Source organism: Gadus chalcogrammus, chromosome 1 (genome assembly GCF_026213295.1).
Source record: "Gadus chalcogrammus isolate NIFS_2021 chromosome 1, NIFS_Gcha_1.0, whole genome shotgun sequence".
Classification (NCBI taxonomy): domain Eukaryota; kingdom Metazoa; phylum Chordata; class Actinopteri; order Gadiformes; family Gadidae; genus Gadus; species Gadus chalcogrammus.
In genome coordinates, this window is record NC_079412.1 from 27,037,426 (window position 1) to 27,054,925 (window position 17,500).

At 45.3% G+C, this 17,500-nt stretch overlaps 2 protein-coding genes across 2 annotated transcripts in view; both read left to right on the forward strand.

Annotated features, from left to right (window-relative positions):
• The window catches only part of cacnb3b (calcium channel, voltage-dependent, beta 3b), a 25,407-nt gene extending 21,049 nt beyond the window's left edge, over positions 1 to 4,358 (forward strand). Inside the window, exons 8-14 of the mRNA XM_056599094.1 lie at positions 513 to 571; positions 864 to 964; positions 2,148 to 2,299; positions 2,900 to 2,995; positions 3,327 to 3,497; positions 3,592 to 3,639; positions 4,095 to 4,358. Coding sequence (XP_056455069.1) covers positions 513 to 571; positions 864 to 964; positions 2,148 to 2,299; positions 2,900 to 2,995; positions 3,327 to 3,497; positions 3,592 to 3,621 — 609 coding nt within the window. The 3' untranslated portion in view covers positions 3,622 to 3,639; positions 4,095 to 4,358. The remainder of the gene's footprint in view (positions 1 to 512; positions 572 to 863; positions 965 to 2,147; positions 2,300 to 2,899; positions 2,996 to 3,326; positions 3,498 to 3,591; positions 3,640 to 4,094) is intronic.
• Positions 4,359 to 10,729: 6,371 nt separating this feature from the next.
• The window catches only part of rnd1b (Rho family GTPase 1b), a 9,827-nt gene continuing 3,056 nt past the window's right edge, over positions 10,730 to 17,500 (forward strand). The window contains exons 1-2 of the mRNA XM_056599107.1: positions 10,730 to 10,859; positions 11,399 to 11,486. Coding sequence (XP_056455082.1) covers positions 10,740 to 10,859; positions 11,399 to 11,486 — 208 coding nt within the window. The 5' untranslated portion in view covers positions 10,730 to 10,739. The remainder of the gene's footprint in view (positions 10,860 to 11,398; positions 11,487 to 17,500) is intronic.

Consider the following 17,500-nt stretch of genomic DNA (forward strand, 5'->3'; position numbering starts at 1 on the left):
CACACACACACACACACACACACACACACACACACATAGACACACACAGACACACAAACGCACGCACACTCGCGCACGCATTCACAAGCACACACAAACCCACCCACACAAACACACACACATACACACACATACATATATACACGCACGCATGCACACACGCACATACATACACACATGTGCACGCACGCACACACGCACGCACACACACACACACACACCATTGTTCTGGGGAGTGTCACACACAGACCTCTTCTTACTTAAACAGACTCAGCATTTGTCTGCTAAACAGTCTAAGAATAGGCCCAGAACGGTTCAAAGAACAATGCAGAAGGTGCGTGTGTTTGGGTTACAAGGGGGGATCAACTTGAAGGCAGGCATGTCAGTGTGTTTGTTTTATGAGGGGCGCATCAACCGCAAGTAGTGTTTGTGTTAATTGGGCATAAACCAAAGGATGTGTATGTAAACTTGTCTCTCTCTTTCCTCATCCTGTTCAACGTTTTGTTTCCTAGGTAACCGACATGATGCAGAAAGCGCTGTTCGACTTCCTCAAACACCGGTTCGATGGCAGGTTGGTACAGCCGTGTCTTCCCCTCAAATAGAGCGGCCATCTGGTTCCCCGTCTGCAAACATCCGCTCTCCCTTCGGATGAGTTCGGAACATGCGTTCATAATTCATGAGCGTGCGTGAGGCCGCGGTATATACCTATCGTTTACACACTCCGAAAAAACATAGCGCGAGTCTTTGCACGGGTCGCATTTCACAGTCGATAGAAGCGATCGATCCCGGGGTATATTTTTAGAAGTCAGTGAGAAAGTGAGTGGTGGCGCTGATGTGTGTGATGCGATGCCTCCCTCCCACAGGATCTCCATCACCCGGGTGACTGCCGATCTGTCCCTGGCCAAGCGCTCCATCCTCAACAAAAAGGCCATCATGGAGCGCTCCAACACACGCTCCAGCATCGGTACGTGGCCACTGTTCACTATGAGGTCAAGGAGTTAAGGCTTGTTGTGGTCCCTCCCAAGTTGACGAAACGCAAGGGGGAGCCATTACATCCTTGCGGACCCTCCTTGCGTCCACTGCAAGGGCCTGACGTGCGCCTCCCAAAGAATGTAACCTTGCGTCGATCCGACGCAGCAGCAAGGGCTGTGATTGGTCCGCTAACATAAACCCGACGTAAATCCGATGCAGAACCAAAACAGGTTCACGACTGCGTTAATCGTGGAACCATGACGACGCTTTTTTTAAAAAAAATAAGAAGATTTTTATGCAATATTTTTAGGAATGCATACGATTCGATTTTCTTATGTTAATTAAAAACATGCTTTAATTCGACACATTCTCAGAGAGGGTTAGTTCCCTGTAAGCGCTGAGTTGGGTTTCTCAACTCCACCCCCGAGGAGGAAACCTCAGTCGGTACGCATCGATCGGTGGTTACTAGCGGCTGAATCGCACATCCGGAACTATTTCAAATGGTCTTTTTGCAACCAACACACTATGATGGCAAGTGTCTGCCTTTTTTAATTGTACTGTGTTTATGACTCGTATTAGTTTACTTTTTTTATTGGCCCAACCTAAGGAGTTAGCTCTGATTGCACAAGCTGCAGTTCCCTTACTGGCCAAAGAGGCCAGTAATGAGAATTAATTAAAAGGCTAATTTAAATCTTCCAAACATAATGTTTATGTTTCAATGTAAAGCACTTTGTGACTTGTGTTTACTATATAGTATTGTGTATTATAGTTGTATGTAATAATCCTTATCTTGCCATGGCTGCAAGCGAGACCTTCATTGCAGAGCTCATATCTCTCCTTTATATACTTAGTTTGCCCTTCAACCCTACAATATAATGATCTGATGAAGTGGTACATTTATAGCCACGAGAGGTGAATAAAGGTGACATTGATGTATCACGTCTGCACAAGCGAACATACGGCCCTGTCTAGCTTACTCCGATATTTGAAGCAGGTCACCTCTGTTCCCTCAAAATATTGTGTTTGTGTTTTAATGTTTGCGTGTGTGTGTGTGTGTGTTTTTCTGTGTGTGTTTCTGTATGTGCGTGCGCGGGTGTGTGCATGCTTGTTTGCGTGCACATGTGCATGCATGGCTGCATGGCTGCTTGTCTGCGTGCGTGTGTGTGTCGCTGCAGCTGAGGTCCAGAGTGAGATTGAGAGGATCTTTGAGCTGGCCAAGACCCTCCAGCTGGTGGTCCTGGACGCAGACACCATCAACCACCCATCCCAGCTCCTCAAGACCTCCCTGGCCCCCATCATCGTGTACGTCAAGGTCTCTTCGCCAAAGGTAATAAAGAAGTCAGGACGCTGGCATGGCCTTAGTATCATACTTTGTGACAACAGTGGCAATGTGAATGCTGACTAACTTAACACCTTGGGTGTTATCACACCGTGATTGTGTGTGTTACACATTTATGTGTGCAGCTATGCTATTCTGATCAGAGATGGCTATGCTTATGATAGCAATCTGAGAAAGCGAAATTAATGTTGTTTTTTGCATAGAGAGATACACATATCTAGAAACAGTCTACTAGTAGTTAGGGTGACCATACTGGTTGGTCATTTATCTAAGCACACCAGAGAAAAACAGCCCTTATTCTTGAAAGCCATGCAGCGCAGATGCTGTTAGAGTACTGGCTCCTATTTTTCCAATGAATAGAATGATATTGTTTTAACAGAAACAAGCACAGGTACTGCAAAATGCAAAGGTGCTGCACTCCTTGTACAGGTCTCAAATCCATTTCTGAACAAATTCAAAAACATTATTTTTACGCTATCGTGACACGGCCGTGTGCTCTGGGCTGTGGGAGGGGAAAGGGGGGGGGGGGTGGTGACGTACCTCTGCATCTCCCTGCTTACGGCGATGTGTGTCTGGTTCACCTCCCAGGTCCTCCAGAGGCTGGTGAAGTCTCGGGGGAAATCGCAGAGCAAACACCTAAACGTCCAGATGATGGCCGGGGACAAGCTGGCTCAGTGCCCCCCCGTATGTACACAGGCCCTCGTTGACCCCAATAACACGTAATGCAGATGATAAACAGGATATGGGGAAGAACTGTGTAACTCTTATAGCTTTCTTTCTTTCAGTAAGAACGGCTACACAAAGTTCCCGTTTACAATAGCTTATAGCAGACACTAGACGGCTATTATTTGCAACAATCTGTTTGTTGTGTAGATGCCGATGGTATTATTATTATTATTGAGGCGGTTTCATAATTATATTTTATATTTTTCTAATTATCAAGAGAATCATTAGTTTTACTATGGCGGCTGAATCCCTCTATCTTTCACCTCTCTCCCCACTCTGACGTGGTTAGGAGATGTTTGATGTCATCCTGGATGAGAACCAGCTGGAGGATGCGTGTGAACACCTGGCTGAGTACTTAGACATATATTGGCGGGCCACTCACCTCCCTGGTTCCGCCCCCCTCAACCCCCTATTGGACCAGAGCGTGGTGACCCCGCCCTCAGCCAACTCCAGCCAACAGGTGAGTTTGATTCGCAATGAATATTTGTTATGGATTGTAAAGTACCATGACTGTTTCTTGATTTTCATCTCCCCTGTTTTATGTTTTTTTGCAGTTTTCTGAGACACAAGAGTTAATAGAATGATCCATTCCAGAAGGACAGGTAAAATAATCTTTGGATACTTTTGCATCTTAAATCCAACTTGCATCTCATGCGAAACTGCCTTTACATTTCTTGACAAGAGAAACATAACAAGTGGTAGATACATAAATGATGATAAATCACATATTTTTAGATAGATTTGTACCAAAACAATGGTTAACAATATACTTTCAGTCTAATTTGTAGTCTCTGAGATGTGCACCGTGCATGAAATGCCCGGCCAGTCATTGACCCTTGGCATTCATAGTCACCGTTACGCCCTGACGTTTATGTAGACCCACTGTTCACAGTGTGCTTCCACATTTCAGAGGTGTGCGACAGGCGACACATCGCCGTGTGAACCGTGCGCCAGGGCGTGAGGAGGACGTCTCCTTTGGCTCACTCCGGCTTGCGCAGTTCACACACACAGCCCATATAAACGATGTTCTATTCTTCACTGCGTTCACTCCCTGTAGGTGCAGCCTGAGCTGTGACTGAGATCCTGAGCAGCAGAACAAACCGTAGAGCGCAGTGACCGGGGGGGACCACCAGAGGGCAGCAGCTCCCCTTCGTCTCTCCAAAGCCAGCAGCCACCACCTCCCCCAGGCAAACCCTTCTCTGGCCCCGTAAGACACAGGGGCACCTGGGCCGGAGACAGTGGGGCAGTGAACTGTCTCCGGGTTCCCAGACGACGTGAGGATAAGGATGAGGATGATGATGATAACGATGAGGAGGATGAGGAAGATGAGGATGCTGTGCTGGATGACGATGAGCGAAGAGAAGAGGAGAAGATAAGGTTGAAGACTCGCTTCAGCTGCTGCTGAGGAGGAGGAGGAGAAGGAGGAGGAGGAGGAGGAGGAGGAGGAGGAGGAGGAGGAGGAGGAAGAGGTGGAGGTGGAGGTGGAGGTGGAGATAGAGGAGGAGGAGGAGGCCATGCCTCACTGCTGCCCCCTAGGGGAGATCTCCCCCAACTGTGTCTCCCAATGCTGTGTGGCTCAGGGTTGATTCTACCACCACACACCTACCTGGCTGGCAAACTGCGACGCAGAGAGACAACCACTGACGTACGGACAGACGGACCGACGGACCGACAGACAGATGGACAAATGGACAGACCAACGAGCATGCCACCCACTCAGGCCATGACCCCCCCCCCCCCCACCCCCATCCCCCCCACGCCCCCCCCCTCCAGGTTGTGTATGCGCTCACACTCAGGGCACACAGTCCCACATGCATAGGGACTGGCTCCGCACTCATATCGGATACACACGACACAAAGTGTGCATGTGTGTGATCGTGTGTGTGTGTTTCTGTGCGGTGATGTTTTCTTTTATCTACACCGGTCCTGTTTGTCTTCCCTTTCCCACAATTCCCGGTGAGCCACTCCTCTTCCTCCAGCTCCTCCTCATCCTCCTGTTCATCCACATGTTTGCTTTAAGGCACACCAGACTGTAGCAGAGTCAACACACACACACACACACACACACACACACACACACACACACACACACACACACACACACACACACACACACACACACACACACACACACACACACACACACACACACACACATACACACACAGGCACAAAGGCACACATCCGCACGGACTCCAGAGGTAAATATTCCCTCTTTTTCTTCTATTTTTCTTCTATTTATTACCGTTTGGATTTTTTTTGTTTCAATTTGTTTAACAATTACTGTAACCACTTCCGTTTTGGTCTCCTGAATTCTCATCACAGATGTTGGTATCGCAGCCACTAATCAATCGGCATTACATTACAAACATATGCATGAAAAGCACAAAGTTACAAGTACAATTCATAATAGCATAGTGTTTCAAGGCTTGTTTCATTTAATTAGCATTGATTAGCATGTTAATGTGGGAGCATTAACATGCTAATAGTATCGTGAGGTAAACAGATTTAATCACAGAGCGAGACAAGTCTGGCAACATTTACTATAGCCATATTTTAAGATTCCTCTCAGTAAAATTCAGATGTATTTATAATATAGTCTAATATTTGTAATTATCAATGGATAAAACATTTCTAAATAAACACAGAAAAGCAATATCATCCTATGTAGCCTAACTTTTGCTTGCAATTCAACTATTTGATTGAACTCCATTAATCTTAACCACTGGGTGATTAATTCAGTTACATCTGTACCATATTGATATTGGCTGTTTGACAGTAATTGTTCTGTGAAAAAAAACAACTGGAAAATTACAACGGAAACAAAAGAACTATGCCAAAGGGTAGGCCTACCATAAAAACAATTAGGAAATGTTAATACACATTAGAGTAGAATAGCACGGCTTTCATGCATAATAACAGTAAAAGGTTAACCTTACAAGAGCACATGTTTGCACATGAATTGAATTGTGTGCTCATTTCTACATTGTCAAGAATGTATTCTTGCATGCCTTACCACCAGAACAGCCTCCAGCGTCTGGCCATACAGGCCTACAGTAGCCTACATTCCACAAAGGTACCGTCACGTTCTGCAACCCAGCCGGGGTGATGTCAACCTGAAGCCACCCGTTTGTTTTACTACTCAGAAAAAATAAATATTTGTGTTAAACTCACACTCTCTGGATACATGATGCATAGATACAAGTCCATGACCCTATTTCAATGCGTTATAGAGGTTGAGTCAAACAAACGGCAAGGAGATTTGGCGCCCTCTAGTGGGATGTTCATGAAACTTCGCTTGTTTGGTTATCTAGGCTCTTAATGATCCACGTTTTCTTTACACGAAGTCGATAACTTTATATCGATAACAAAAATTTATGACCAACAATAAGTTAATGAGATAGATGTACAATTCGAATAGTTAATATCACAATGGTTAACATTTCAACTAGCTTTTAGCTTAGATGGATCTGGGCATATCTGTAGTCAATGCTGTTTGATATTGATTTAAATAATGATATCAATCCTATCCTACCTGATACATTTTACAATTATAAAATGCCGGCCAGCCCGTAGCTCCCACACAGCGAGCTATTATTGAGTTATTTTAATTCTGAAATTCTCCCACCTATACTAACTGGGAGGGGCTCAATCTTAAACATTACCGCTTTAAATAGTGTCAATCAGTTAATTCTGAACTCGACAATATAGTCTATTCATTATATGTTTAGTCATTATAAATAAGCACTCATTTGGTCATGTAAGCACAAAAAAAATCACACATTAAGGCAACTGGCTTAATAATTATGCCACATATAATTATCAAAATGTATGTGCATGGAATGGCATATTTTATTCTTCTAAAAGAAGGGCTGTTTAGGACCATCATCACATTATCTTTCAATGTCATACAGAGAAAATCTACATAACCAATCACAAGTAAACATTATCATGACGACTTACCAGTTATTTGTACATATTGTATATTCAACTTTCAGTTCTTCCTTGAGTATTATCAGGTTTCACAGAAAGAAGAAATGCAGACCTATAATCCAAAGCGTTTCATCTGCAGTACACAATTCCCTCATCAAAACCTCAGAAAGCATGTATTTTATAAATGTATATTTAACATTGTCTTTTTTTATAATAATGCGCTGTAATTATTTGCAACCACCTGTCAATTTGCTGACATTCGCTTGCCCATGGGTTCTTACTTGACAATAGTTTGAAATACATCCTCTGACACAAAATGACTCTAAGCACAGCACCCTTAATTGTAATCAGCTGCTTTTGTCGCTGAAATTTGAAGTACCAACTTTGGACATCCAAAGCACAATATTTTAGCTATTATAATTTCACCTTTTTGATTTTTGGTTTTTACATGCCTAAATTCTGTATGCAATACAAAGTCTAGCGTTGACGGGCACTAGCTAAGACTATCAAGATATCTCTTCAGTTATGTCGAGGTATAATTGCACTACTTGCATTTGTGTGTCTGATATATCTCTAATGCAATAACTGCACTAAATGTAATGCTGTAGCCACCTCCAGTACTGAGTATGCTGTCAGGTCTGATGTCCACAGGTCCCCATGGTCTAAGAAAAAATGTTTAACAATATCCAAGTATGTCATTAAGATGTGGATGCATATATTGTCAGGAACATATTGGAAAGAGGAGGTTATAAAAAATAAACATGACATTTTAATATTGCTTTCCTCTCTTTTCTTCTTTACCCTTTCTCCAAATCTTTTTTAACGCAAATAATGTGTTGCAATTCCATAACCTACAACCAGATGGTGGAAGAGACATCTTGAAACCAAAGCGTTTAGAAATATTAAGACCACATAAGGGCTTACTGTTAACAATTCTCACTCCCCTCATCCCAAAACGGTCATTATTTTATGGTTAGGCCGATCTGATTATTATTATTAATTAATAACCGGTTTATTATTATTTCAGAAACCGGTTGGCAGTCAACTGTCATGATATTTTTTTCAGAAATACAACTCAAATGGGGTTAAATAAAGCCTGCCGTGAGTTAAATTAACTCTAATAAAGAGGTTAATTGTTTACATAAATAAATAAAAAAAACAGCTTTTTTTGTGTTTTAGTTTGAACAAATGAAGGAACTGTTCTTGGATACAAAGCAGCTTCCATGTTCGGTTTAATACATCGTCCAAATAAGCATGTTTGGCCCTGGGCACCGTAAAACTCCCCATGCTGGACACTCTGACTCAACTAATGCTCTATGTCCTATCAGACAGGGACAGCTACTCTCTGGTCATTGTCCTTCATGACCATCTTGACCCATCTGTTGTGTAGGCCTTCTTTATCTCTGTGATCTAACCATGCCAGACACAGTCAGACCATCCCTTCCTTCCCTCTCACAAGGTAAAATATTACCATATCCCCCCACTTGCATAAACCAGTCTCAACAATCCCTGCCTTTCTTGGGAGCTATACGAATGATCCTGGTTGACGCTCATTGTGTTATGACGACCCCATCTGCTAATGAACTGTAGGACCATATGAAAAACAAACCCCGCAGCCCCTCGCCTCACTCCCCAAACAGACCTACAATCCACACAAAACATAGCATTTCACTGAGGGAATAGTAGTGCCTGCTCCATGTGTCTGATCTCCCTGTTAAAATAACACCAAACCAGCCCGTCAATCGGATTATGTTAATTATCCACACTGTAAGCAAATCAAGTGGCAGAGCAGGGTTTACGGGGGTCAGCAGTCACAGCCCAGTCACGCCCTCCATGTACAACCCCCCCCCCCCCCCCCCTCCCCCCCACCCCCTTCCAGCTTCCCCCAGCTCCAGTGTGTCATATTGGGAGATGTTATTTTATTCACAGCCACCTGTCTGTTCCTGTCCCACCAGAGGCAGAAAGTCAGTGAGAGAGAGAGAGAGAGAGAGAGAGAGAGAGAGAGAGAGAGAGAGAGAGAGAGAGAGAGAGACACTGCAGTGGCCATGCAGTATCAGAGAGCTATGCGGCAGGGCTAGGAATGGCTGAAGGGGTTAGAGAGGGTTCAGGGAACCATCCTCGACCACGTCTCCGGTCTACTCTTGCTGTCGTCGAGCCCTTGTGTGGTCGTGTGTGTCGGTGGCCGTGGTCCCCTTTAAGGTTTCTCCACTGTTGCTGAGTGTGTGCTTCTGCTCTGCAAATTGCATTATTCCCCAGGACAGACATCAGAGTTGAAGGCCATCACAAGCAGACGCTGAAAAAAAAACAGTCACATAAAACGTATTGGATCGTAAAACATGAAGGGACAATGTTAAGAAAGATTGATGGTGCCATGAATGAAAAAACTCCTGCACCAATGCGTAAATCTGGAGAGATTGCTCATTCTGCATAAGTACATTAATTAGTCTGTAGGCTGATAGAGACCTGGCTAATTGGTCTTTGTCCTTCAGCTCTCCCCTTCCCAGCACACTGTGAAACAACAGCGGTGTGAATCCCTTTGTTGTCCCCTCCTCGGCTAACAGTGGGGACCTTTGACTTGACCCCTGTGGGAGGGTTCTGGCCGACTACCAATCAGAGGGCTGCTGTTGTGTGACATCATTGCGTCTGTAGCGCTGAACAACAACCACTTACATAGGATAGGATAGAGGGTGAGCAAAGTGTGTAAACTCAGTGGAGCCCCCACTCAGTGAGTTCCGTTTTGTACATAGGATGTGGAAATATGTGTGAATGAATATCATCAGACAAGCTCCATCGTGAACAAATAACAACACAAATCATGTTTTCAGAGTTACCGCAGCCATTGCATTATATTGTTACAATACCTATTATCAGTCCACGCAGTCAATGCATTTTTCCTCATTTTCAGAGATACGTTACCTGAAAGGAAAAGCTAAATAAGCCTTTTTTTTGTATGAGGAGGAATAAGCATGATATTGAGAGGTTATTTTGAAGAGCTTGGTTCCTTTAAGAGGAGAGTGCTATTCACACTCACTTTAGGCAAACATACTCGCCTGCATGCAGTGGTGTGCTCAAAAGCTCCTATTGTCCTCGGCTATTGATCTATGAGGCCAGCTAATCTAATCTCCTTATTCGATTTGCTGCGAGCCAAGGAGCCATTGGCTTAAATTACGAGTCTTTAACCTTGGCCAATATGGGTTAATTGTTGCACAATTGCTGTTTTTAATTGGAAAGTTATTCCAAAAATGTGAGCCTATCGCATACGTTGGTTGATTAAAGTTCAGAATGTATAAGAAGAAAGTGAGCATCATTTTTAATACAACTGATTTAGCAAACAGTTCAGAGCAGAGCCTTATTTAAAATAAAGTTTCCACAACAATAATACAAATAACTAAATATATAATGATGGTATGTTGATCTCGTAATCCTACCAATTCTGTGTTTCGTTTCTTTTCACCAGGTTTCGTAATGCCTCGACGTCGACGACAAAGCATAACCTAAGTTGTTATGACGTTCCGTACAACATTATTCACAGCGGTGAAGTGATGGGAGAACGCCTGTGGAATGGGGCGCTCCCATTGGCTGCGCGGCGCACTATATAGAGCCACAGTGGCAAATTCAATCAGATCAACTGCGGGCATCCTCCGAGAACTGGACCACGGAACGCGCGCTCTCACAGGGAAAAGACTGACTTAGGCCTGTTCTTTTTTATATATACATAATATATAAATATATATATTTCTGCAAAGCATTGGACAATTACTATAACATAATGAAGGAAAGGAGAAATAACCAGCCGTTGGTGGTGAGATGTAAACTGGTTCTTGTGGGAGATGTTCAATGCGGAAAAACGGCGATGTTGCAAGTCCTGGCCAAGGACTGCTACCCAGAGGTATGTGAACATCGTACGGAATTTACAAAGCTGTGCATATGTTATCTGTCTGTCAGTTTGGCATTTGTGATTTGGTTGAACTAAAAGCATGCACACGTTCGCTATATATCACCTAATGTGTTCTTTTTGGGGTGAAAAAAAATTAAATCTATTCCACGTCATTTGCAGACAGGCGCTTCAATGCGCATTTTCTACACATTTGCTCGCTCGCAGTTTATTTAATGCGGGGTCTTTTTGAACATAGCTTCAATGCATATTAAAACATAAATCATGTAACGGTTCATCTCTGCAGCGTCGATTAACTCCTGGTATAATTATTCGTCTACGGCGTGTTTAGATCAGATTCATCCAATCACTTACGCTGCGGGCCTAGCGAGCGGAATGTAATGGAGTGCATTCAAAGGGTTTAACCATTAATATCATGTTTATATGAACATATATTTATCAGAGACATTGTGCGTGCCCTATTGTACAGCCTAGCGCCTTAGTGTGTGAGTGACACCTCACTACAACCCTCCTTCTGGCTCATTGCTCCACAGACCTACGTACCCACGGTGTTCGAAAACTACACAGCCTGTCTGGAGCTGGAGGAGCAGCGCGTGGAGCTCAGTCTGTGGGACACGTCAGGTAAACCACCTATTTTTTCTGTCTTATTTTGTTGTATCATGGAGGGGCGCGTGTCTGCAGAAGTACTGCTGGAGAGGTGCACTTTGATCCAAAGGGGAGAAGGGGGGGGGGGATGCTCCCTCCCTAGACCAGCAGCATCCCCCCCGTGCTGTAGGCCTAATGCAGCGCGTGGAGACGCGGTGAGACGGTTGTTTGATGTTGGGTTTCTGGCCCAGTGATCTAATTTCCATGACCCGGTATCGCGCTGATAAGGCGGAAATCACGGCAATGTTCGGCTACACATATATTCCTCCCGTATTGCGTTCCCTTTGAGGCGAGAAGTTAAAGATGGGTCTATTGCCCTACTGAATGAATATCCGTTGGATTTTACATTTTTCATTTTTATAAAATTACATTGTTTCGCTTTCACGAAAATAAATAGGGTTAGGGTGAGGCAGACATTCACCAACTTTGGCAGTTTCCTTATATACCAACCGTTTTGGGTCCACATGGTTAATGCTGGGGCTTCTTCTCTAATGCATTCCAAAGTATTGGACTTTATAGATTAACCATTAAGGATCTGATACTTTGGCTCCCATTCCCATTTTGTTTCCCACCAAATAGGATTCATTTATGTGGAAATAAACATGAACTTGCATTGCCTCAGCTGTTAGCACGACTAAAGCTGTGGCCCTTCTATATTCCAAACATTCATATAAATTGTTCTGTACGTAGAGTGGAAAAACAGGGTCAATGTGTTGGGGAAGTCTTACCCTAGGGTCTATAGTGTGTGCATTGGTGTGTGTGTGTGTGTGTGTGTGTGTGTGTGTGTGTGTGTGTGTGTGTGTGTGTGTGTGTGTGTGTGTGTGTGTGTGTGTGTGTGTGTTTGTGTTTGTGTTTGTGTTTGTGTTTGTGTTTGGGTGTGTGTGCTGACCTGAATACACTGTTGGAAAAACCTGGGTCTCTCCACCAGCACCTGTTGGATCGGGCTCAACACAGCTCCAGTCTTGGTCTGCGGAGCATGCTCCTGGATGTGTGTCAAACAGCTTCACTGGGTCATCCCGGCTGATTAAGTCGAGCTGGCAATAGCTTATGTGTGTGTACATGTTTGTGTGTACTGCTGTGTGTGTGTGTGTGTGTGTGTGTGTGTGTGTGTGTGTGTGTGTGTGTGTGTGTGTGTGTGTGTGTGTGTGTGTGTGTGTGTGTGTGTGTGTGTGTGTGTGTGTGTGTGTTTGTGTGTGTGTCTACAGAAGGCCTACTGACATTTTAAAACTCTTATGAAACTAATCTGCTCGCATGCAGCGTGGCTGCCATGTTTACTGCACTGTTCTTATCTTCAGCTTGATCTAGAGAGCGAGGGAGAGAGGGAGACATAGATTGAGAGATAGAGGGAGAGAGGGGGACATAGATGGGGAAGAGAGAGAGCAAGAGAGAGAGAGATAGGGGGACATAGATGGGGAAGAGAGAGCTAGAGAGAGAGAGAGAGGGAGAGAGAGAGGGAGAGAGAGGGGAGGGGAGAGAGAAGGGAGGGGAGAGAGAGAGAGGGAAGGCTAGAGGGAGAGCAGGGGGAGAGAGTGGGGGATAAAAGGAAATAAGATGACATGCTGATTCTGAAAGAAGGTAATTCCTTGGCCAGACCGAGCGCTGCTCCCTAATCCCAGACGGGCTGCCCTCCGGAGCGGTCAGTGTGAGTGGGCCCGCTGCCTGGGTCCGGTGGAGGGGAGGGGGGAGAGGAGGGCTGAGGAGCTGACAGACAGCGGGCCGTGACCTGCATTCTGCTCCATATGCTGCCTGCCGTGACCTATACTCCAAAAAACACATGATGCACGGGATTAAAAGTGTGAGTGCAAGAGAGAGAGCAGAAAAGAGGGAGAGAGTGACAGAGAGAGGGAGAGAGAGAGAGAGAGAGCTTAGCCTTCCATTGTGATTAACCTAATAAGATTGATGAATGAATTTTTTTGCCTACTCTTCCACATTGATATCCTCATTCTCTGTGATTGGTTCTCGTGGTCGGCTGTCCTCTGACACAACTTCCTGTTTGGCTATTTTCATCCACTGAGAGAGTTGAGGACGTCACATGGGAAGCATTTAGCCCCCCTCCCCCCCCCCAATCCACAAAATAGGTCTGTTTTCTTGAGGATAGACGCCAAACCAAAATGTGAAAAACCAAAAGTATAAATTAGCCCACGTTCCCAGCAATCTGCCTCTTCCCTTCCCTCCTTCCCTCCCTTAACTGGTTCTGATTGCGCGAGGCTTTGGCCCCCTGGTGGTCCCCGAGAGGAGCGGGAGGGGCTCCTCATTATCCCAGCTCCTCTCCATCGATTGGAACCCACCCGATCCCCGACGCTCCCCTCCATCGATTGGAACCCACCCGATCCTCGGCGCTCCCCTCCTCCTCCGCACTAGACGGCTCCGTCTCTCCTTCGGCCCGCCAAGGATGTACGGCGCAAAATCAATCCACCTCTTTTAATCAAACCCTGCCCTACAATCTACCTACAAGGGAGGAGGAGGAGGAGGAGGGGGAGGAGGAGGAGGAGGAGAGGGAGGGGGAGAGGTTAGGGAGGAGGAGGAGGGGGAGAGGTTAGGGAGGAGGAGGGGGAGGGGGAGAGGTTAGGGAGGAGAAGGGGGAGGGGGAGGAGGAGGGGGAGAGGTAAGGGAGGAGGAGGGAATGAGAAGGAGGAGGTGGAGAGGAGGAGCTGGTGAGGAGAAGGAGGAGTTGGTGAGGAGGAGGAGGAGCCATACATCATAAATCACCATCAATCTTGAATAGTGAATAATTCAGCTTGTTATGTTGTTAAGGGGTGATTTATACCAGCGTGAATGGCCCTTGCGGTGTGATAGGCATTGCATTTGAGTGTGTGGACTATGATTAGTTAGTTGTTTGATAAATGCACAAAGGCGCATTGCTTTTGATTCGCCAACATCTAATTTGGCTTATGGAACAATCTGTTTTGGGTGTTAATCAGATTTGTGGGGGAAATGCTAATTTATCATGGCTATACATCAAAGGTCCTTAATGGCCTGACAGGTATTAATATTTATATTTGTAAAAAAAAAAAAAAAGGAAATGGATGCCATTCTAGCTGGTTTTTGACAGATCGGCTCTATATTTCAAAGACATAAATCACAGTTAATTGCCATGCTAGGAAAATAGTGTCTTTGACTAGAGTCCAGAAAATGCAAGGGATAGGTTTGTCTAGGTCTGAGAAAACCATTTATTGCCAAATGGTTTATTGGGAAATAATAAAGTCTGGTTTATGCTGTTTTTAAGACAATATTAAAACTGTGTTGGTCCTAACACTGTTATGGAAATGTAACACTTCATAGTTGAGGAAGGTGATGTTGGTGATGATGATGATGTTGTTGAGGATGTTGGTGAGGATGATGATGTTGGTGGTGATGATGATGGTGATGATGAGGATGTCCGTGATGATGCTGAGCAGGATGTGCAGGAGGCTCAGGAAACAGGCAGCCTCTTGTCTGTCGCCCTGTGGGGGGCCATCAGATCACAATGTCTCACGCCTCATGGCAGTGTGAAACGAGGGTAACAGGAAACGGGAAACACTAGTTCATGTTAGTGGGACCTGCAGGACCTACTGTGTCTAAAACCACAGCATCAACAGCTCAATTCAGAACCTGTGATTCACCCCCTCAGTCCATTATCTTCAATCTCAATGAACGAACCGGAGATGAATGAACAGCACCTCTTCAACGTGTCCTCTATCTACATGCGTTTCTATTTGCACATTTATTTCAAAATGTGGACGAGACAATGACGATCACTTCAAATCTGGACCGCAAGCAGAAATGCATAACATGGATATTATATATAAATATATATATATATATATATATATATAATATTTGAAAATACCTATAAATATTTTATATCCCCTCCCCCACCTGTACACCAACGTCTGTCGTCTCTGCCTGTGAAGCGTACGTTCACTCTGGCCCAAGTTCCACCCCGACGCTTTGCTCTGGGCGTCGCATCATCATGCAGACTGATGGCGCTGAGCTCAGCCCCGGGAATTCACCCATACACTCCCTCTCATTCCTCTGTTGCAAATCCCCAGTTAGTTAGGTTCAATGTTCCATGTTTCATGCCTCAGAAAATGCCCATCTGCTGTAGCCATGCAGGGGGGCAGATGAAAAGAATGTGGTTGAGAGTGGAGGGAGGGTTGGGGGGTAGCATGGGGGCCATTCATCCATATCTATCCATCCTTCCTCCCTCTCCATTAAAGGATCTATCCTCCATCCATCCCTCCACCCCATCCCTCCATCTTTTTATCCATTCCTCCAGCCATCCCTCCATCTTTTTATCCATTCCTCCAGCCATCCCTCCACTTTTCCCTTCCATCTGTCTGTCTATCCATCCATCGCTCCCTTCGTCCGTCCTTCCATACCGCCACACATCCCTCCCTCCCTACAGCCCTCGCTCCCTGCCTTTCTTCTCCCCATGCTGGCCCCGAGCCGAGGTGGGGCAGCAGGGCTACGCTGTGGGGTCAGGGAGCAGGGGGTGAAGGATTAATGGCAGAGGAAGGGCCTTTTTGTGGTGGCCCAGCGGGGGAACGCGGTGGCTGGGGTTTTATAGCCACAATGGAGGCAGCTATTTTCCCGGGGGTCAGAAGCTAGCTGCGTGCTGTGTGTGTGAATGCTGCCCAGCACGTGCAATGGAAAGAGCAGGAGCACAATGTTGCGCCGGTAGGAGGACCCATGCATCATTTTCACAATAGTAATAGTACGACTTTATCTGTGCAAAATTATGCAAATCAAACTTCACACTTACATCGACTCAGCTGCGAAGAGCAGATTTTTTCATTAATGGAAAAAATGTAAATATTTTATCTGAATTTTTGTTGTTTTGTTCCAAGAGCTTTTCAGAACGTCTAAGACCCTATCGTCTTCTCCCCTCATTGGCACGGTGACTTATTTGTCTAACTTATTGAAACGGCTCTTCGGACCCCAGTAGGGCCTGTCTCATCGATCGGTGCACATAGATCAGCAACAGTTTAATGCACAATCACACCCGGCTTCCCCGCCCTGTCATTACCCCGCGTGGGAGACACAGGCCACAGATGGCTTTTAATCTTTACCAGGACCCGGCTGGAAACCTTGTTGTAAAGACACGCGCGGTCGCCGTAGAGGTCGCCGCCGTGGCAGTAATTGGTCTCATTCCTCCCGGACAAGAAATACGTTCGTCTTTATCAGATGCCCTTGGCATTTCACAAATGGACAAAGTTGTTAAAAGGTTGCAGAGGCTCAATGCCATTTCTAATCGAATTTCCTGTTTGGTGGTGAACTGTTCTGATGCGTTGGTTTAACATTTCAGATTAGAAGATGGGAATTAGAAATACTGGTTTTTGATCTGTTGCTTCCTTCCAGACGAGCGTGGGTATAAAAGGAGCTCCTTGCTCAAAGGCACAGGGAGGCCCAGACGTGTGGTGATGCGAACGTGTGCCCTTGAGGTTCCTCGGGCAATCTTAGTTTACTTTCTTCCTCAGGGCACGCGGCCCTGAGGAATTCCATCACAGCTTGTCATTATTCCTCGCACAACTCTGGGCAGCTGGCAAATTCAATTCTGCCCTTTGATAATGTGGAATATCGTTAAGTATTTATGGAACTGATCTGCATGCACACACAGCCATGTTCTTGTGTCTGCTCTTTTTGTGTCCGTCAATGGGCTTGTGAACTGTTTTCTCAGGTTTTAATTCTTTCCATTTTTACACTTTGGATCCATTAAGAGAAGGTTGCATCGTGTTGTAGTGAGCGATTACTGTGTCTGCTGATGTGATCATAGCCGTGAGGAGGAGATTGGATCCTCATTCACATGCAGAGGAAAGTAAACACCTTAATCCTATTGAACCCCCTTCCCCTTTCATCGCCGCTGATACACAGATTACCTCTAGATGCTTCCAAAATGTGGTGTGTGTGTGTGTGTGTGTGTGTGTGTGTGTGTGTGTGTGTGTGTGTGTGTGTGTGTGTGTGTGTGTGTGTGTGTGTGTGTGTGTGTGTGTGTGTGTGTGTGTGTCTGT